The following is a 20,513-nucleotide window of genomic DNA, read 5'->3' as shown; positions in this document are numbered from 1 at the left end:
TCCGCTGCAGCTCTGGCTGGAAGCCCCCAGGCCCTGCTCCGCCTGGGGAGGTAGGTCCTGCGGTGGGGCCCCCAGCTGGCTCAGGTGAGGTGGCCAGCCTTCTGGGCTAGTGTCCCGAGTTCCGAGCAGAGCTGTTTTTGCTCTGATCTGCATCTTCAAAGGCCCCGTCAGAGATTTCCCAACAGAGTGCCCAGCAGCTGAGGGACGCCACACCAAGGCCAGGCCAAGAGCGTGTGGGACAAGGAACGCTGGTCGCTTCTGATGCCAGATAACAGCCTGGGACTGGGCTTCCTCAGGCCACTGTCTGGGGTGGCCCCAGGGGGCAGCTCCTGCTGGCAGCCCGGGCTGTCTGGGCCCCCGCCCCTTCAGCTGCCTGGGGCGGGAGCCTCGGTGCAGTCCCTCCCCCTCCGCCCCGCAGAGAAAATAAAATAAAAATGAGAATAAATACCGACTGCGTCAACATTTACATTTACACAGATGGACAGGACGATCCCCAAACTGCGAAGGTTTACAGACTGGTTAAGGAAGGACAGACGACAAACTGGGTTTGGGGGTGCATGTTCTTCCCCAGGGAGGACAGCGAGGCTCGCGGCCTCGTCCAGGGGAGGTTGGGAGCCCTCCTGGGGTTGCCGTCCCAGAGCTCAGGCAAAGCCACCAGGCCATGGGCAGCAGGAGGGTGGCAAGCAGGCCGCCTGAGAGGAACACGGTGACTATGACTAACTCATCCTGACAGGCGGGAGGGAGACGAGGACCGACATCAGATGGCTGCACCTCCGAGCGCCAAGAACTGCGGGCAATAGGGGAGCAGCACAGGTCACGGCAACGCAGTGGCCAGTCCTCCCTCCCGTCAGACACTCAGAGGCCAGCTGGAGGTGACCTTCCTCTTGCAGTAGAGGGGCCGCTGGCCTGGGGAGGGGCAGGGCGCTGTGGGGCACCCGCTTCTGTCCCCTGTCCCTGTCTGAGTAGTCTCCCATGGGAAGCTGCCCAGATTCTGACGTTTTAGGCTTTGCTGTTGTTTCTTAAAAAAAAAAAAAAATTTAAAAATGTTTTCCTTCTATGTCTGAAAAAGTAGCAGCAACCTGCATTTAGAAAAACAGCCCAAAGTGTTACAGATTGGCCAGGAAGCGCTTTCAAGCCATGGGATAAACTAGGCAAACGGTTTGTCTAGAGCCACCGTGACACGACACGTAATTAAAAATATATTTATATATGTATACATATTTATATCTCACTTCTTCACACTGCTCCTCACGGGCAAGAAGGGGCTGGCTCTGAGGCGAGGCCCCGACAGGCCGTTCAGAGGGACGCGCATGAGACCCATGGTGCCTGTCTCTGCCTCCTCTGCCTCCGCAGGGGACACCAGCCCCGCCACAGTGTCTGGGAGCCTCCTTCATGAAGAGCTCCTCCGGGAGCCCAGGGAGGGGTGGACCTGCTTCCACTGGGCCTAGGCCCCCACTCCCGGCCTCTCGGGGACCCTGCTTTATTCTCAGCAGATACACACACACACACACACACACACACACACACACACCCCACACCTGAGGGAAGCCATTTCAGCACACGTGGGCTCTCCGCCGCTGCAGGAGAGTAGCTTGCCTGGCTGAGGCTGCCAGACTTCACGCTCCGGAGAGCATGAGTTCCCTGGTGCCCTCTCTGAGCATCCCCAAATCATTTATACGTTTCTGTATTTCTTTGTGTGTGTGTGTGTGGTGCTGGGGACTGAACCCAGGGCCTGTGCATGCGAAGCAAGCACTCTCCCAGCAGAGCTCTATCCCAAATCAGCCTGGCTCTTCCCTCAGGCCTCCGGTGGGGCTTCTGAGGTCCCTGGGCCTAAGGGCTGGGGAAGGACACCAGGCAGTAACAGCAGCCTGGGAAGGAGGGGCGTGAGGAAGACGGCGGGGCCAGGGCCAGGGGAGCACGAGCCTCTTGGCAGAGAAAACCTGTGTCCCCCATAATTTGTTCCCAACAGGCTCTTTCTGGGGACTGGCGCAGGCTCCTGTCTTGGAGCTGGAAGCCCGACTGCAGAGGGTAAATCAGGGAGAACTGGGGAACTTCTTGGACCCACCCTGTCCGCCTCCCTAGCCTCAGGAACAATCAGGAGAAACCTCCCCCACCCTTCCCTTCCCACTGGATCTGATTTGAACCAGGAGGCCAGAAAGAGCCTCCAGTCTGACCTAGGGCTTGCCCAGCCTCCACCCAGGAGCACATCCGGATGCTGCTGGGCTCTGCTGGCATCTCCTGGGGCCTTATCAAAATATGGGCTCCATACCTGAGAGACGACCTCGTCCTCCTCTCTAGCCATCAAAGATGGAAGCCGTTCCTCTGGATGGAGGGATTTCCAAGAAACCCCAGCCTTGTTTCCGGGACAGTCACCTGACTGTCTCTGTCCTGACTAGATGAATTCCCCCCTTCCCAAGACCCTGGAGGGCTGGGGCTTCTGGGTCTTTCTGGGGCGGAGGCTGGGGCAGCCATCTAGCCCACGAGCCACCCTTCCAAGTCCTGGAGAGCAAGGCAGCCCCCAGCTCCCTGTTCCCCCCAGGATGAGCCTGGGACAACTGTGCGTTTTGGTTTTAGTTTGCCAGTCCCGTTCCCGGCCTCGTTCACTGCAAGGCAGCCCGCCCCCGCCCCTGCCCCAGGCCAGGACTGGGTCTAACTCAGTCCAGGGGCGACAGCATCCACCCTTTGAGAGAGACAGCACAGGGGCTGCAGGCCAGGGGCTGAGGAACACAGGATTTCAGCGGGGACCCCCACCGGGGCAGAAGTTTCCAATTACCCTAATTGGCTACTGGCAAGCTGTTTGTGGCTAGAATCCTTCCAGAGGAGGCCAGGTTTGATCTCCAGCTAATCAGGGGGTCCTCGAGGGCTGACTGTGTGATCACATCGAGGGCTTTTTCATTGAGAGGAGAGACTTCAAAGCAACTGACTTTTGAAAAATAAAACACAATAAAATAAAAGGGTGCAAGCTGAGCTTCGGGCTCCAGCTCCCTCCTGCTGCCGGCCTGGGGCTGGGGCTGGGGGAACCAAGTCGGGAGGGTGGAGCGTGAAGGTTAGAGAAAAGTGCCGCCCCCAGCTCGGCCAGGCTGACAAAGGCCCGCAGTGACGGGTGGCTGGTGGGGACGGTGCCTGCCTTTGTCCTCCCGGACATCTGCTACACGTCCCTGCTGCCAGTTGGCGACTGCGGCTGACAGCACGCAGGAACAATGCGAGCCTGACTCGACCCACTTTTTCAGCCTTCTGAGGTCCTTTCTGACCCACGCGGTGTCCTGGTGTGCGAGGCTGCTGGAGGCTCTTGAGCAGCGGCAGGGACAGACCCCGCCAAAAAGCTGGGGGGGGGGGGGAATGGGTGGAGTGGCAGGGGGTGGGAGGGGCAGGAGAGAGGATGGGCGAGGGCGAGGGCCAGGGCCACCAGGAAAAAGACACATGCTTCCCTTATTGGTGTGAGCTACGGCATGCTCAGGTTGGGGCGGGGGACCTGGGAGGGAGGGGACGCTCCTCTCAGGGATCTGATCCCTTCCCCTGCTGGCTCCAGACTGGCCACCGACTCTGCCTGCCTTCCTGCCCATTTCTTTCCCCCGCCAGGGCCACCCCTGTCCTCCCGCCTGTCCATCTGGCCCTGTGCGCCAGGGCCCCAGCTGCCCGTGGGCTGCCCGCCAGGCCCCCCGGCTGTCAGGCTGTCAGTTTCTGGATGGTTCTGTTGTAGTACTGTGTAATGGGGGGCGTCAGAGGGTTCCAGCTGTTGGCATGGAGCTCGATGACCTCTAGGAGCAGTGACCGCGTCAGCATGGACTCCGAGGGGCACAGCATCTTGTCTCGGGCGCTGGCCAGGAGCTCTGTCATCATCTCGGGCAGCTGTTCCTCCAGCAGCCGGCCTGTACTCTGCAGCTGTGGGCAGAGAAGTGTCAGTTAGGGCAGGGTTTGGGACCCCTTGTGTCTGCTGGCCTTGGTTAGGTGGGCTGGGGGTAGGGACAAGAAATAGCTGGAGAGTCTTAGGGACATGCAGGCCCAGGTGGAACTGGGAGCTCTCCAAACAGGAGCTCTCACATTGAACACCACCTGCAGCGGGCACGAGAGGAACCAGAACTCTCTGCCAGGCCTGAGAGCAGTTTCCAGAGCACCTCTTTCCCGTCTCACCTAAGAACCTCCCCTCCTACAGGAAGCCTTCCCTGACTGCAGCCACAGCTTCGAGTGGCCCCGTGACCTGATCCCTTGGGTGACCAGGTGGCAGAGTGTTCAGATCCACTTGGTGTCTCTTTGGAAAAGAGTTCAGTCATTCTTAGCTGCATGTGTCCACTGGAACCCGAGAGTGAGTAGCCTCCCATTTCTCTCTTTCCCCTTCTCTCCTGCCCGATCCCACCGCCCAGCTCCAGAACCGCTCTCTGCCTACACTTGTGGCAAAGGGGAGAGAAATATGAACTGGGGTGGACGGCCAGCTGGAGGATCCTGGGAGCCCTACAATCTTGAAAAGCAGCTGCCTATGATCTCTGTCCCCATCGCTGCCCCCAACACGGCTTTGAACCTCCGTGGTCAAGGCTCTGCCTCCCTCACAGAGCCACCCTTGACCTCCGCACCCCGCCATTGACTCCCTGGGTTGTCCAGGGTGTGTGCTCGGTGCTCACACCTCGTCCACCCACTGTGTGTGTCTATCCCCAACCAGCCCGGGAGCCGTCTGAGGTAAGGACCCGCCTTCTTTCCCCAGTCTCTCCAGGCACCATCTGGGACTCAACAAATGAACCGCCCCCTGGGCGGTCTAGGCTCCGGGCACCTCTGTCTCCTGAGAGGTGTGTGTGCTCATTAGTGCTGCTGCCAGGCTGGGTCCTCGCCCTGGGAGCCCCCTCCTCCCTGTCCTCCACTCTGAGTGACTCTGGGCTATTTGCAGAAGGCCAAGATCCACCCCAGGGATGGGATCAGAGCCAGGCTCCAAAGGAAGGTCCCAGAGGAAGTGTTTCAGTGAGCAGTGGCCACACGTGGAGTGGCGACTCCCAAGGTGGCACAGCCAATATGGGGGATTTAAGCATGAGGCACCTCCCCCGGCCCGAGCCACCAATGCAAAGGGAGTTGTGTGGAGTTCCTTAAGTCATTAGTGTGGCACGCCTGAATCAAGGAAGGTGGTCATGGGAGCAGGGTGTTGGCCTCCCTAGAGAACCGGGCTCCTGCCTGCAGCGGGCTGCTCTCACCATCAGCACTCACGTGGCTCAGGGTGACAACCTTGGGTGCAGAAAGTCCATGCTCACTCACGAGGTCACCCCCATCAGCCCTGCCCAGCAAAGCATTTCCCCTGGGCTAGTGGATGCACCCGGGACCCTGTGTCCCCGCCCCAGCTGTGGTGTGCGGTGGGGCCGCACTGCTTACCTCCATAGAGCAGCAGAGGACCGCGTCTTCCTTCACGTCCTGAGACTGCAGGAGCTGAGAGGAGACAGCGGAGGGGAGACCACTCAGGGGGCACATTGGCTGCCCTGCCCTGCTCAGTCCAGACCTGGTCCTGATGTCACTGGAGACGGTATCTCTAAGGGCCGGGCTGGAGTGCGCGCTCACGAAAGTCAGAAGGCAGAAAGCAAAGGGGACCGGGGAGCAGTGACTTCTTTGCTGGGCTTCAAGCCGGTGGAGGAAGTGGTCACCATGTAGTAGGGAGCCGGGGGCAGGGCAGGATGCCGTGAGGAGCGGCCCTCACAGAGAGGACACCAGTGTGCTGGGATCATCCAGTTAACAGCTGGGCAGTGGGAATTCTCAGGGACATAGAATTAGCTTACGGATGTCCAATCGGCGGCCCCGCTGTGTGCGAGGAGGCTTAGCTGCTGGGTCAGAAGCTCTGGGCCCTGGCCACGGAGGACGCCCAGCAATCAAACCTCTCCTCCACTGGACCGACATGGCCCATGCGGACAATCAAGGCTGCAGGCACTTACCAGAGAAACCCAGGCCACAGCCAGGCTGCTCAGTGCCTGCCCAGCCTGGCCACACCCCTGGCCAGGGTTCCCTCTACCTGTTTGGCTCTTTCTCTCAATCCTTCTCATTTGAAATTTAGGTATAATTCATATAACACAAAATTCACCATTTTGAGGGGGGATGCCAGGGATTGAACTCAGGGGCACTCAACCACTGAGTCATATCCCCAGCCCTATTTCATATTTTATTTAGAGACAGGGTCTTACTGAGTTGCTTAGGGCCTTGCTAAGTTGCCGGGGCTGGCTTTGAACTTGGGATCCTCTTGCCTCAGCCTCCAAAGCAGCTGGGATTATAGGCGTGTGCCACCACGCCCGGCTAAAAATCATCATTTAAAAGCAATAATTCTGTGGGTTTTAGGATGTCAAGAGTTATGCAACTCCCACCACTATTTTAATCATTCCCAAAAGAAATCTGTACCCATTAGTAGTCAGTCATTCCCCATTCCCACCCCATTCCAGCCCTTGATAACTCCTAATCTACTTTCTGTCTCTCTGGATTTGCCTATGCTGGATATTTCCCATGAATGAAATCATACAATGTGTGGTCTTTTGTGATTGGCTTCTTCCACTTAAAGTAATATTTCCAGAGTGCCTCCATTTGTAGCATGTCTACATCTCCAGCTCTGGACTTCATACTCTGGTCCCCAGGAATTCTCAGCCACGCCACAACCACAGACTTCACTCCCCCTCCCTTTTCAGGGCTCAGCGGGGTCTTCCCCCAGCATCAGAGCATCCTCCCCACTTCCTCCCGGGACACCGTCGACTTGTCTGCCTGCTGGCTCCCTCCACGAGAAGGGAAGCTCCACCAGGGCAGGGCCTTTGTTGGCCACTACTGTCCCAGAACTTGTCACTGTGCCCGGTGCACAGTAAGCATGTGGTAAATAGCTGCTAGCAAACACACTGGGAGGCAGGGAGATGACCCACCCAGCTGCCAGAGCTGTAAGAGGGATGGAAAGAGCCCTGTAAGCAGAGGGTCTGCAAGGCACCATCCTGGGAATGGTGAACCTCAGGGGGACATGGGTACTGTCACCCCATACACCTCCCTCACCCAAACACACCGTGGATGTGGAGATACGAGCTGGTAGAGCTTCATAGCTGGCAACTTGGTGACAATTATTAATGTCCCACGAGTTCACATCTTCTGACCCAGTGATAGTACTTCTAGGAATTTCTTTTGCACATGTTCCCCACACATGCCATATGAACCAACCCCCCCACCCCGCACACACACAGTATTTGCTGCACTATTGTTAGAGCAAAAGGCAGAAGGTAACTTGGCTGTCCATGATACATCTGCACAGAGGACCATGCCACAGCACTCAGCTGTCCCTGCCCTCCACACTGCTGTCTGCTTCTGGAATTTCTTGTCTCCAGACCCAGGGCTGCAGATCCTTCAGGGAGGCTCCAACTGGCCAGTGCCTGGGGGGAGTTCAGGGGCCACCCGGGAAGGGTCTCCCTTATCTGGAGGACTCAGGAGGCCAGAGTGCAGCCCAGGAAGCGGGTTCTGGAAGTCAGGGTGGGGCTCCCATTTCAGATGTGCTCCCTGAGTCACCTGGGCCAGCACCCACCTAGTCCTCTCCGCCAGGGGCAGGTCCCAAGGCCCCGTGGGAAGGGCGTCCTGCGACTGTCAGGGGTGGGGCTGGAGGGAAAGGTGGCCCTGGCCCCACGTCCTCCCCAGGGAACTCTGTGGGTCCCTGGAACTGCCTACTGTGGTCAACTTCCCTTACCTGTTTCCTCTGGTGCCTAGAAGGAGAAAAGTCCTTAAAATGGTAAAAATCACAAAAAAAGGGGGAAGGTGAGGTATCTGGGAGAGGGAACTCTTGACACAGAGTGGGTGGTGGCGGCTGGGGGAGAGGGGGAGAACCTGGGGCTGGTGGGAAGGTGGGAAGGTGGGCTCAGGATGTGCCTGGGGACGGGGGACAGATGGAGGCTGCTCAACCTGGGCTTCTCATGGTGAGTGGAGGTGCACCTGGGCTGTCCTGAGAGGAGTCTCCTAGGGGTCTCCTACCTCCCCTGGGGCCTGCCAGATGCTGAGGTATAGGAACAAGTGAAGGAGCATTATGGGAAATTCCTCAAAGAGCCAGAGCTAGACAAGCAGTCAACAGAGTCAAATGTGGTTGTCTCTCCTGGAAATGGGCCCTTCAGGCTTCTGTCAGTGCTGCCCAGAGAGCCTCAAGCAGCCTCAAAGTTCTGTCAGCCGAGAGCTCTGCCCGGATGAGCCAGTGTCTGGCTCCTCGCTTCTGCTACTGCCTGGGGCCTGTGGCCTTCTGCTCCTCGTGACTTGACTGAAGAGGCTCCTCTGTGTTCCATATTCCTCTTATTCATTCTCTTCTCTTCCCCTCTTCTTTGTGACTGCATCATGTCCCCTCTGCAATGCCAAAGACCCCTCAGGCATGCTTCTGGGGCTGCTGCCCTGCTCCCTCCCTGGGCAGGGCTCTGGGTCTCTGACTGCCAGGGCAGGGGACAGCCTGCTTATGACTCTCAAGTGGCGCTGTGGGCAGGTCCTCGGCTCCACCCTTATCTCTTCCTTGGTTGTTTGGGAAAGTCCAAATGAAGCCAAAAATCACACGGTGTGCTCGGCCCTGCTGGGCTTTCTCAAGGAAGTCAGGAGTGCTGGTGGTTTTTTATTTTCTTTTGACTCCACAGATGCTGGAATGCAGAGATTTCGTGAAGGGAGCCTGTGGCTGCAGACCAGGTCTTGCCTTCCCCTCCAAAGCAGATGTGGCCACTCAATGCCACCTCTCGAGAGTGGATTCTCAGAGCCCAGGGCTGATGGGAGTGTGGCTTCTCCAGCCTCCTCCTCTGACCCCCAAGGGAACTTTGCTGACCCTGGGTGCACACCAGGAATCCCCACTGGCCGCTATTTGGTAAAACAAGAGGCCAACCTGCCTCACCCAGGGAACCGGACCCAGAGCCACAGGGGCTCCCTCCCCAGGACTCCTTTCAGTGCCCCTCAGGTTCAACAGCTTCTGGCACATCAGTGGCTTCCCAGGACTCTCTACTGGACTTGCCCTTTGTGGCCATCATCCCAAGGGCAGGACCTTTTCTTTCATCCATTCTGTCCAAACTTCCTGTTCTGGGTCCCATTTCTTTTCCTAAGTGAACCCCTGTTGGTGTGTTGAGGGGACCAATAGCTCTCTCATTTATGAATGCTTTCCTTGAGATCTTCAGGAGGCGATTGCTTTAACTCAAACACTGGTCTCAAAAAGTGGCCTCTTGCGGCTGGGGTGTGGCCAGGGGTAGAGCACTTGCTTAGCATGCACAGGGCCCTGGGTTCCATCCCCAGCACTGGAGAAAAAGAAGAAAGTGGCTTCTTGAACAGACATCGTACTGGCATCTTAATGCTCATAGATGCATTATTGATCATAGCCCCAAAGTGGAGCTCCCGAGCGTTGGCGGATGGATGAATGAAGAAACAAGCGGTGTGTCCACACGGTAGAGTGTTATTCAGCCTTAAAAGGGAAGGACACCTGATATGCCACCACTTGCATGAAACTTCATGACAGCACGCTGAATGAAAGAAGCCAGGCATAGAGGGACAACAAATGGCTGAATGCCTCCACTTACATGAGGTTCAGAAGAGTCAAGTTCATAGAACTAGAAAGTCGCTGGTGGCTGCCAGGAAGCTGGGGAGGGGACGGGGGCGTGGGTGTTTGGGGAAGATGAGAGAATTTTGGAGATGGACGGTAGAAATGGTTGCATGACAATGTTCCATGGACTTAACGCCATAGAAATACCTACTTGAAAGTGGTTAAAATGGTACAATTTTGTGCTTTACCACCATCAAGAAAATGGTTATTAAAAAAAAGCTAGTCGGTGTGGTAAGACCCACTTGTAATCCTAGCGTCTTGGAGAGTTTAAGGCAGGAGGATTGCCAGTTCAAAGCAACTCAGTGACGAGACTCTGTCTCCAAATACAAAATTAAAAAGACCTTACGTTTGGTGTAGCTCAGATGTAAAGCATCCCTGGGTTCAGTCCCCAGTACCACCACCCTTCAGAAGAGGGGCTGCACTGACGGAGGACCAGGGCTGCCCACCCTGGGGGCCCCAAGGCATGGGGCGGAGGAGGAAGCCCCCTCATCCGAGTATCTGGCACAGAGAGGGATGGGGGCGGGCTGGGGCAGGCAAGCCTCCCGTGCCCTCGCGCAGCGAAGTGTATTTCTTGGATGAGAATCCAAGGCAATTGTGCGAGCCCACACAGTGTTTGTTCGGAAGCGAATGCATTCCTGTCCTATTGTCTCTGCCGGAGACTTGTTGTGGGCACACCCAGCATATCCTCCCTCAGGGAGAAGCCAAGGTGATCTTGTTGGGCTGTGGGAGGCCCCACATCAACTAGGGAGAAAGAGCATCCAGAGTCCCCAGGGAAGGGCTATGGGGCACGGGCACACTGCCCAAGGCGTGCCCAGGATGGAACCAGGCTGGCTGTTCTGGAGGCCACCTGACAAGAAGGGAAAGAGGGTGCTGATGGAAGGACCCATGGGCTCCTTGCTGTACAGACAGGGATGGGCGCTGGAGATCCCCACTCCCCGCCCTACCAGTGAAGGGGGTCAGCCCCAGGCCTACTGGCCGGCTCTTCCTGACCACCCAGCTCACCAACAGCACATTCTGTGGCCCTGGTAGAACAGGCACGGGCTGCCTAAGGCTCTGCATCAAAAGCTCAGCTTGGATCCTGCCCCCAGGAGCCTCCTCCTTTGGTGGGGGCGCAGGTGGGCTGGGGCAAGGAAAGAAGGGGCAGGAGCAGGTAGGTGAGAGAACGCCTGGGGTTGGCTACTGTGCTGGAGAAGAAAACCCACCAGAGTGCTCTGATGGACCTCTGGGTGGAGAGAGAGGTCAGGGCTTGGCCGGGCAAGCTGAAGGTGTGGAAGAAGTCAGAGTCCAGAGCAGAGAGAAAAAGGGAGAACAGAGAGGGGGAGAGGGCGGAAGCCAGAGTGAGGGGCACAAAGAGTGGAGAGGAAGGAGGGAGGAAGAACAGAGGGGACAGAGCTGGTGCACGCTGGGGCAGGGACTGCACGGGGACACCTATATCTCAGGAGGGCCATCAGGCAGCCAGGGCCCATTTGCCCTGCATCTCTATTGCCCCAAACCTGCCTCTATAGCCGAGCCTACAGGTCGGTACAGGAACTCATGCTCATGGTAATGACCTTGAGCCTTCAAGAATAGGGTCAGTTATGCCTGGTTCTTTGTCCAGGGAAGCAGGGAAGTAGATAATCTTCCCAAGAAAGGTCATCATTGAAAATGTGCAGCAGGCTTGGAGTCAGAAGGCCCGTCGTTACTCACCAGGAGTAACCCTGGGTGCGACATTTACTCACACTGCACCTCAGTGTCCTCACCTGAGAAGGGGGATAATTCTTGCCTAGAATTGTTTGGAGAGTCAAGGGAGATAATGTATGTGAAAGAGCTTTGAAAAGTGCAAAACCTGATTCAAATGCAAGGTGTTATTACCACTATTACATCTCTATCTTTATAGACATAGATCTTCCCCGCAGATCTCAACACACTTTGTATGCACCATCCTGTTTACCCTCATGACACTCTTGTGGAGACAGGCAAAGGCCACAGGCATTATTATCTCTACTTAATCAACAGAGAAACCAAGGCTCAGTAGTTAAATCTCTTGCACAAGCCAGACAGACAGCGCGTCTGAGCAGAGCTAGAAGGAGCTCAAGAGTCCTTGGTCAGCATCCTCTTCCTTAGACACTGATTTTAATTTCTCCCAGATTAGCTAAACCTTATTTTGCTGGTTAGAGCTCATAATTCTTAATTCCATTGACAATAATCACCTGGGTCTTCACAAAATTGAATTCATTTTATCTATTCTATGTCTGTGTTGGTGACCATTTACCTACCCATCCATACAGCCATTCTTTTATCCATCTATGCACTCACCCATCTGTCTGCCCATCCATCCATCCACCCACTCACCTACTCATCCATCTGTCCATCCATCCATCTATCCATCCATCCATCACTCCACCCACATACCTATCCTTTCAACAACATTTATGGAATATCTACCATGTTCTAAACGTGGTGTAAGTACAGGGACAACAAGAATAAGACTTATAATTTACAGTTTGTAGGGGGAAATCCAGAGGCTTTTGTTAGGCATATGGGGTTGGAGCGTGGGATAGAATGTGGGGGGAACACTCCAGGAATATGTGCATAAGCTAAAAATGTGAGAAAGCACAGTGCTTTAATGCACAAGTACTTCAAGGTTCCTAAAATACATGGTCCTGGGTGAGGGGAGGGGAAGAATATGATGATAAAGAAGGCAAGGGCCACATCCTGAATGGCTCTACATGCCATGCTAATGAGTTTTTTTTCCCCAGTACTGGGAATTAAACCCAGGGCCTCACACATGCTAGACAAGTGTTCTACCACTGAGCCTATCCCCAGCTCTTTTTATTATTTTGAGACAGTTTCTCACTAAATTGTCCAGACTGGTCTTGAACTTGAACTTGCAATTCAGCCTCCTGACTAGCTGGGATTACAAATGTGTGCCATTGGGCCTGACCTTTGGATTTTATCCCAAGGGGCTAGAGAATCGTGGAATGATTTTAACCTGGACAGCAATATGATAACATTTGCACTTGAGAAAAGACCTTTCCTTGGGCTGGGGATGTGACTCAGTGCTAAGGTGCTTACCTTGCACACGTGAGGACTTGGATTTGATCTCCAGCACTAAGAGAAAAAAAAAAATCCTTTCTTGGGGAACCAGTAGAATAGAGAAAGGAGGTCAGTGGAAGGGAGGTACTAGAGAATGAAATTGACCGGATTATATTGCAAGTACATGCAAAGGCGTAACAACAAATTCCACGAATATGTATAATCATAATGCAATAATTTAAAAAAGGGAAAGACAAGGGAAAACCCCCAAATCAACCAAACAAAAAAGATCCTGTCTTATACAGAGTGGGAGGATAAAGCAGAGCTGGGAAAGGGCTATGGGGATTGGAGGCCCCTTGTGAAATCCCGGTGGCCTGAGCTGAGGCAGGCACAGAGGAGGAACGTGGTGAAGGCAGGCGTGAGAGCAAGGAAGCAGGCAGAGTGCAGCAGCCACGCCACGCTGGCCTGGGGGCTGGTCAGCTGGATGCCTGGGGATGCCATCCAGGTACTGGGAAGGCGATGGGATCAGCGCTGGCAATCCTGGTCCTTGGGGATGATCCGGGGGATGATCTGGGGGAGAGTGGCCATCTGAGGTCCTCTGTGCCCAGGGTCAGGGAAGCCAAGGGTGTGAATGAGTTGACTTGCAGAACACATGGGATGAAAGGGGGGGGGCGGGGGTGCAACCCTGAAAACCGCAAAACACCTCAAGGGTGAGAGGAGAAAGCCCTAGAGGAGGAGGAGAAGGATGGTCAGAGAGCGCAGCCCAGCAGCAGGAAGTGACATCATGGAAGCCAAGAGAGCTGCAGGAAGTACTAGGCCAACAGCGTCCAACGCTCTGTGAGGTCAAGTGAGATGAACAAGGACCAAAGTCCCCTGGATTGGGTGATGAGAAGAGGGAGGGCAACCTTTGTCCTGATGACTTCAGAGCATGGCAGGGGTCAGAAGGGCAGGCAAGAGAAACACCTTTGCTTTCTTTTTCTTTTGGTCTCTCTTTTCTCCTCCCTCCCTCCCTCCCTCCCCCTTCCTTCCCCCCTCCCTCCCTCTCTCCCTCCCTAGCTTGCCAGTGGAAGGACAGGGTAGATGCCAAGAGAAAGAGAGAGACTTCCACAGGGTCAGTGGGGATGCTCACACAGGCAACAGAGGCTGAGGCCTGCTGAAGTGCTCAGTGAAGGAGCAAGGGCAGAGCCAGGAGAGGGCAGGACCAAGGGCATGGATCAACCTGAGATAAGAGCAGGGACGTTGCCCCTCTGAGATGGGAGCAGGGGCCGGGGACTGTGGACATAGGTGCTCCAGGAAAAGCTCAGGCTGCCCATGTTCACTTGACTTTGAAGCCAGACCAGACCTGGGTTCAGACTGTGTCTCGTCTCAAGTTCACTTCTGGTCATCCTTGCTCTGAGCCCGCCTGCACCGCAGAGACCCTCCACCTGTCACGTTCCCACTCTTCTAACGGGAGTCCTGGTACAGTGACTGGGCTCAGATGCCAGGGAAAGGCAGGATCCTGACCTGCACTGTGGTCCGGGCCTGTGCCCTGCGGCGTGGCTGCCAGCCTCCTACTAAGGCGAGCAGGCAGACAGGCACCCTAACTGCGGACCAGGCGCCCCAGAGGGAATAATTAGCCTCCTTCCTGCAGAGCTTGCAAACTGCCCTGTACAAAGTGGCGGCAGTAAATGTCACATGGGGGAATACTTCATCCCACAGCTGGCCCGAGGGAGTGGAAACGTAATCTGGGCCTCAGAGCACACGCTGACTCCTTCTGCAGACACTGGAGCCAGAGGCAGGGCCCACTGCTCCAGTGGCTCCTTTGGGGGCCGTGCTCCGGGTCAGTATCCCAGATGGGAGGGGAATTCTATTCACAGGCCCTGGGGCCCTCAATTCCCAGCACCTGGGGGTTGGGCGTGAAACGCAGGGAAGTCAGCTGTGTCTGCAGTCAACACCTCCTCTCCTCTAGTGCCTTCTAGAAGCTCCTACTGCCCACTGGGCTTGTGTGCTCACTGCCCCAATCTCCCCACATCCCCTCTCAGGTGGACACAAGACACCTAAGGCAGCTCTGGGCTGTCCCCTTCCCACCACCTTCGGGCTCCTCGTTTTCATCTGGTTTTTACCTTTTGGTGCTTGCTCTAGGGCTTTGTGTATATTTAAAAGCCCATTTGATCCTACACTGGACCCTCTGAGCTAGATACTACAGAACCGTCTTCCTGCTAGAGCGGCCAGAGCTGAGGCTCAGAGCAAACTTACTTCCCCAGGAGAAGACACGGTCGGAACCCAGCTCTGGTCTGGCTTCAGAATCAAAGTGGCCTATTCTGCCTCCCAGGGAGTCACAGAATGAGGCTGAGCAAAGAGGCAGGGAGGCGGGGTGAGTGCGCATCTGGTCCTCCTAGGAAGGTCCAGCTTTCACCTGTCACCCAGTCCTCAGGCCTGCCCTGGCCCCCTGGACCAGGGGAGGCTTCTGGAAGGCTGAGAGGGCTCTCAAGACCCCTCGGACCAGCCAGTGACAGCCCACTATCCACTTCCTATTGCACTTCCCTTCCTGGGCTCCTGCATTCCTCCTCTGAGGGTTGAGCAGGATGCCTCTGAAGGCTGCCAAGAGCCTCTGCCCCTGGTGAGGGGTGGCTGTCCCTTCAGGAGACCAGGACACCTAAGCCACAGACCACACCTGACTTCTCCTCACCTGGCTTCCAGGAATAGAGCAGGACCAGGATGGAGTTAGGGCACTGGGCATAGTGTCCAGTGCTATCTGCTGGCCCTGTTGAAGGAGAGACGGTGGAAAAGCAGCGGCTCTCCCAGCCTCCTGCACGCAGCCCAGCCGGGGGCTTCCAGGACCACCATGCTCCTCCTGCTACTTCTGAAGGAATGACTGCAGTTTGTGTCTGTCTGGATGTACACAGCTCCCTGGGGTCGGGGCAGGGTCTGGGGGCCAGGCCTGGGCGCTGGGCTGGTGGGTAGGCTCCCCTCATAGGGCCTGAGTGGGAATTCAGGGATATCCAGTCAGGCGGGGACCTTGCCAGGGAGGAGAAGACCAGGGCAGGGCAGGAGAGGCCTGGGCTGCCCTCTGCTCCCAGCAGGGCCTGCTCCCTGCAGGGGCTCCCGCCCCCCCCCCATCTCCACCCACTTGAGGCCTGGACTTGACCTTGCTGGCTTTGAGGGGAGGGTGAACAAGTCTCTCAGCAGAGGGAACTAGTGGCCTGTGAAGGCATTTTCCGCTCTCTAAAGTAAACAATCAAACAGGAAATTAATCGAAAAACCCACATCAACGGAAGGTTCAGGTTGTGATTTTCACAGCCCCAGAGCCAGGAAATTCAAGGTTATAGTTCCCATAGCAACTTGCCTGTAGAGTCAGTGACCGCTGGGCTGGAACAGGACCTTGAGAGGTCAACTGGGCCAGGCCCCTGCCTCCAGGAGGCATCACCAGCCGCGGGTCTGGACATCATGGGCTACAGTGCCCTTCTGAGGGACAGTGGCAAGCCTGGGGAAGTGGAAGGCCGGGCTTCTGCCTTCAGAGCCAACGGTGAAGAGCCTCAGTTGACCTCTTGGAGACCCATATTCTCACCATTGTCCCCATATCCCTGTACGCTACGAAGTACAGGCTGCAGACACCCAGGGCAGGGGCTGTGCCATGCAGTCTCCTTTGTTCCACACCATCCCATAGTAACCTCTGCTGGCCTCCGGCCCACCCCGAGGGCCTGCAGTTGGCCTCTGCCCAGTCCCTGGTTGTTTCTTCTCTAAGAAGCATCTCGTTGACTGACAGGTCCAGGAGCTTCCAAACCAGCCACGAGGGCAGCCCCACTCCCTGGACGTCCTCTCCTCCCCACCCCGGCCCCTCTGCAGGGTCAGGTACTAAACTAATAGCTCAGTGGCCTGACAACCAGGTGGAGCGGATGCAATCAGAGGCAGGCCTTCCACCTTCAAGTGGGCAGGGGTTGGGGTCTTGGGCGGGGTTTTCTTTTGTGTGAGCAGCGAGGAGCCCCGGCCTGGCAGGAAAGGAGATAAGGGCCACAGAGCTCAACGCAAGAAGGAAACAGTCTGGAATCCTTCCCTGAGCATCCCCTGCCCTCCAGCCCGCCTGAGATGGCCACTGATAGCTGGCTGGCCTGATCAGCGGACTGGGACTGAGGACACTAGCCAAGCGAGAGTGTAGGCTTCCTGGGCGGGCACTGGGCCTGTGGCAGGGGCACCCGGCCGCCAGCCTGGCTCCAGAGTCAGCACCCGAAAGGAGCGGGCAGTGGCAAGCGAGGAGCGGCGCCTGCTAGAGGGACAGAGCGTCTCTCTGATTTCCTAACAGGTCTAGCTGAGTGCCAGGAGCCAGCCGGCCAGCTAGCTCACAAGGCCAGGCCGCACTTGCAAACTGACCTCTCCTGCTCTGGGTGAGCTTTCCTGGAGGCCACTGCATTGCTGTCCAGCCACCAAGTCCCCAGGCCTGGAGGGTACTGCCCCAGGCCTCCTTTCACATGCTCCATGGGTCCTCCCTTGGGTCAATCCATCCAAGTATGGTGGCAGCTCAGGAAAGTCAGGGTACTCCTGGGGGTGCAAGAGATTCCTTTCATAAAGCCGAATGGATTGATTTCATGAGAAAAAAGATGGCGGGGAAGCGAGTGTGGACAGAGGGGTGACACTCTGCAGCCAGAAGTAACCTCAAGGACGCTGCAGCACAGAGAGCCCCTCACCCCACCCTGCTCACAGAAGGAGGTCTAAGAGGGTCTGCAGGCTGTGCCAACCCTCCTCTCCCTGAGCGTGGGCAGAAGCTCCTTAAACACCAGGATGCAGGAGGCAGAGACCAATCTCAGACTCCACTGGAAGGTGTAAGTCGGGAGGCCGGAAGTGACCAGCAAGGGGCCTCGGGGAGTTGGAGAAGTAAAATACCAGCCCATTCTATTGCCACCAAGTGTGGAATTCTGAAGACACCCTGGCTTAAGCTGTGTCCTCTTCCCAGGCAGCACTGACAAGAACAAACGCCTGCCGGGCCCAGTGACACACACGTGCAATCCCAGCGGCTGCGGAGGCTGAGGCAGGAGGATGGCAAGTTTAAAGCCAGCCTCAGCAAATTAGAGAGGTCCTAAGCAACTCAGTGAGACATGTCTCTAAATCAAAAGGGCTGGAGATGTGGCTCAATGGTTAAGCACCCCTGGGTTCAATTCCTGGTACAAAAGACAAAAGGAAAAAGAATAAATGCCTGCAGTAGATTGGTTCCCAGGCAAAGACGCCATCTTCCAGGGCTGGAGTGTGAGGCCACAGTGTAGAAGCTGGCCAGAGCTCCCGTCCCTTGGGTGAAGGAGCTTAGCTGGTTCAGTGGTGGGTTAGCGCATAAGGCAGTAACCAAGGACCAACTGGGCAGGGACAGCTGGGCCCGGGACAAGTAAGCTCTGTTGATGTTCCCAGAATAATAGGCTACAGGCATAATAAGCATTGTGCTCCGAGTGGCAGCCACCCAACAGAGGGGCAGACAGGCCTGGGCTGAGCAAAGGGCCTGGGGCTGCTTGGGGATGTCAGGAGGGATTTGGTAAGGGCTCTGCCAAGTCTAAGAGACCTGGAGATGAAGGTCTTTAATTGGCACCTGGAAGTTTGTTTGGTTTTAGAGCCTTACCCTTAACAGAATATAAATCTTAATAATGGGGCAACACTTTCTAAATTGAGATGATCTTTTTGGGTGAATGAGAATGTGAGTCAGTATTTTGTATTCCCCATACATTCTTTCTGTGTTCAACTAACCGGCTGCAAGGAGATCAAGTGCTGAGCCTGGCATTCCTGCTCCATGGCCCACTCCCCCCTGGCCCCACACTCGGCTCCCTCCTCTTCCACACCTCCTGGGCGGCCAAGCTCATCAGTTTACAGGTCCCAGGTTCATGGAACTGTCCTGTCCTCTGTCCTCCTCTGCCTCCCTTTCCCACCCTGGCTCCTTCTCCCAGGTCCTTTGAGACCAACTGCAAGACCCTCCTCCTCCCCTTCCCCCTCCTCCTCCTCTTCTTCCCAGGTCCTCTCCTCCCTCTCCTCCTTGAAGCTTGCTCCAGGCTCCTCCCTGACACCCAAGGCCCAAGGCACAAGGCACAAGGCTGGCTAGCCCTAGGGGGACTCCACCTAGCTCTAGCTCTTATCTAGATCAAGCTGCTCACACAGGACCTTGTATCCAGATGGCTCTTTCTTTTCTTTTCTTCTTCTTTTTTTTTTTGGGGGGGGGGTGGTGGGGGGGTGGGGGCGGAGATTGACTACAGAGCCACATCTCCAGCCCTTTTTATTTTTTGAAACAGAGTCTCTCTAAGTTGCTTACGGCCTTGCTAAGTTGCCGAGGCCAGCTTTGATCTCGTGATCCTCCTGCCTCAGACTCCCCAGTCCCAGGGATTACATCATGCCTAATCCAGCTATCTCTCTCAAAAAAGAGTTGAAGATTGGGTTTAAAAGGGCTACACTGGCTGGGGGCAAGGCAACCCAGAAGGACCTCTATTCCCTGGGATTCAGTCCCCAACCACAAGGAGGCTTGGAGTCTAGCAGGTCCTGGTTCAACACACATAAGGACAGTAGCAGCTTTTCATTCGTTCAATTGTTCATTTCTCATTCATTCATTCAACAAGGAGGCTTGGATCCTGTCCTTACAGGTCATCAGTCCAGCAGTGAAGGTGAATGCTGCCTCAGCAGATCAGTGCTTGGAACCAAGGTGGTAAAAGGAGACTTGCCCCATTCTGACTCAGTCAGCTACTTGTCACATTGTGCCACAAAGGGGTCACTTCTCTGGGTCTCAGTTTCCTCACCTGCAATGTGGGCAAGGTAATATCACCTTTCTAGGAGGGTTGCTGCAAGATGAAGCCAGATAACCTCCGAGATGAATTCAGAACAGTACCTGGCACACAGCGAGCTCTTGTTACTAAGTGGGCTGCGTGTGACACGGGACGAGGGTGCTGTCGTGACAGGCAGAACTCTTTTCACTTGTGTGGGGAGAAGAGGCTCAGGGAAGGCTTCCCAGAGAAGAGACCTTTGTAGAGCAGAGAGAGTGGGTTGTGGAGAAGGGGAGGGAGGGCATTCCAGGCAGCGGGAATGTCACCAGTCTGGCCCAGGGACCCTGCCCGGACCCCAGCTGGCTGGAAGAAATAGGCAAAAGATGGAAAAAGGAAAAAAAAAACCTTTCTGCAGTTTGATTAAACTAGGGAGAAGCAAGGGTCCTTAGCACAAGATGGCATTGAAGGCCTTGAGACCCCGTGAGGTCATTTAGACCAGAGTTGCTCACCTTCAGTGTGAGTGACATGTATGTTACCAATCACAAAGAACATGATTCTTAGTTGTGGGCAATTCCTGTGCATGAGAGGATATCAACAGCACCCCTGACCTCCTCCCACTGGATACCTGTAAAATGCCTCAGACATTGCCAAATGCCCTCGGCTGAGAACCCCACTCTACATCAGGGGTCAGTAACCGATAGCCCAAGTCCCAAGTTCCACTGTGGGCTGGTTTTTGAATGGGCACATGGTCTAGGGAGCTAAAAATGACTCTTAGGTTTTTGAACGGTTAAAAAAATGCAAAAGAAGGATAACATTTGGTGACATAAAAATTGTATGAAATTAATATATAATTTTTTGTTGTTGTAATAGTCACTCCTTGTCATTCATTTACATTCTACCTTTAGCTGCTTTTGAACTATGACAGTGGAGGTGAGGCCTGAAGAGGCCTGCAGAGTTCTTAACACGGGTGGAGTATTTTTTATCCCAAATTCTGGGACCAGAAGTGTTTTGGATTTCAGCTGCTTTTTTGGATTTTGGAGTATTTACATATTCATAATGAGATATCCTGGGGATGGGTCCCAAGTCTAAACACGAAATTCATTTATGTTTCATGTACACCTTTCTTGTAGGCTGAAGGTAACCTCATACAACATTTTTAGTAATTCTGTGCATGGGGAAAAGTTTCCCAATATGGAATTTTCCATTCGTAATGTCACGTAGGCACTTACAAAGTTTTGGATTTTGGAGTACTATGGATTTTGGATTTT

The 20,513-nt window shown here is 55.3% G+C and overlaps 1 protein-coding gene across 5 annotated transcripts in view; it reads right to left on the bottom strand.

Annotated features, from left to right (window-relative positions):
* Positions 1 to 3,445: 3,445 nt before the first annotated feature.
* CTIF (cap binding complex dependent translation initiation factor) overlaps positions 3,446 to 20,513 on the bottom strand; it is a 266,106-nt gene continuing 249,038 nt past the window's right edge. For all 5 annotated transcript variants that reach the window (XM_081262627.1, XM_081262628.1, XM_081262626.1 and 2 more), the window contains 2 exons: positions 5,350 to 5,403; positions 3,446 to 3,882 (listed from right to left, as the gene is read on the bottom strand). In XM_081262627.1, the coding sequence (XP_081118753.1) occupies positions 3,667 to 3,882; positions 5,350 to 5,403 (270 nt within the window). In that variant the 3' untranslated portion in view covers positions 3,446 to 3,666. The remainder of the gene's footprint in view (positions 3,883 to 5,349; positions 5,404 to 20,513) is intronic.

This window comes from Spermophilus citellus (assembly GCF_964194105.1).
Source record: "Spermophilus citellus genome assembly, chromosome: 12".
Taxonomy (NCBI): domain Eukaryota; kingdom Metazoa; phylum Chordata; class Mammalia; order Rodentia; family Sciuridae; genus Spermophilus; species Spermophilus citellus.
Note: the sequence above shows the minus strand (reverse complement) of the source record. Positions and strands in the feature narration are given on the sequence as shown.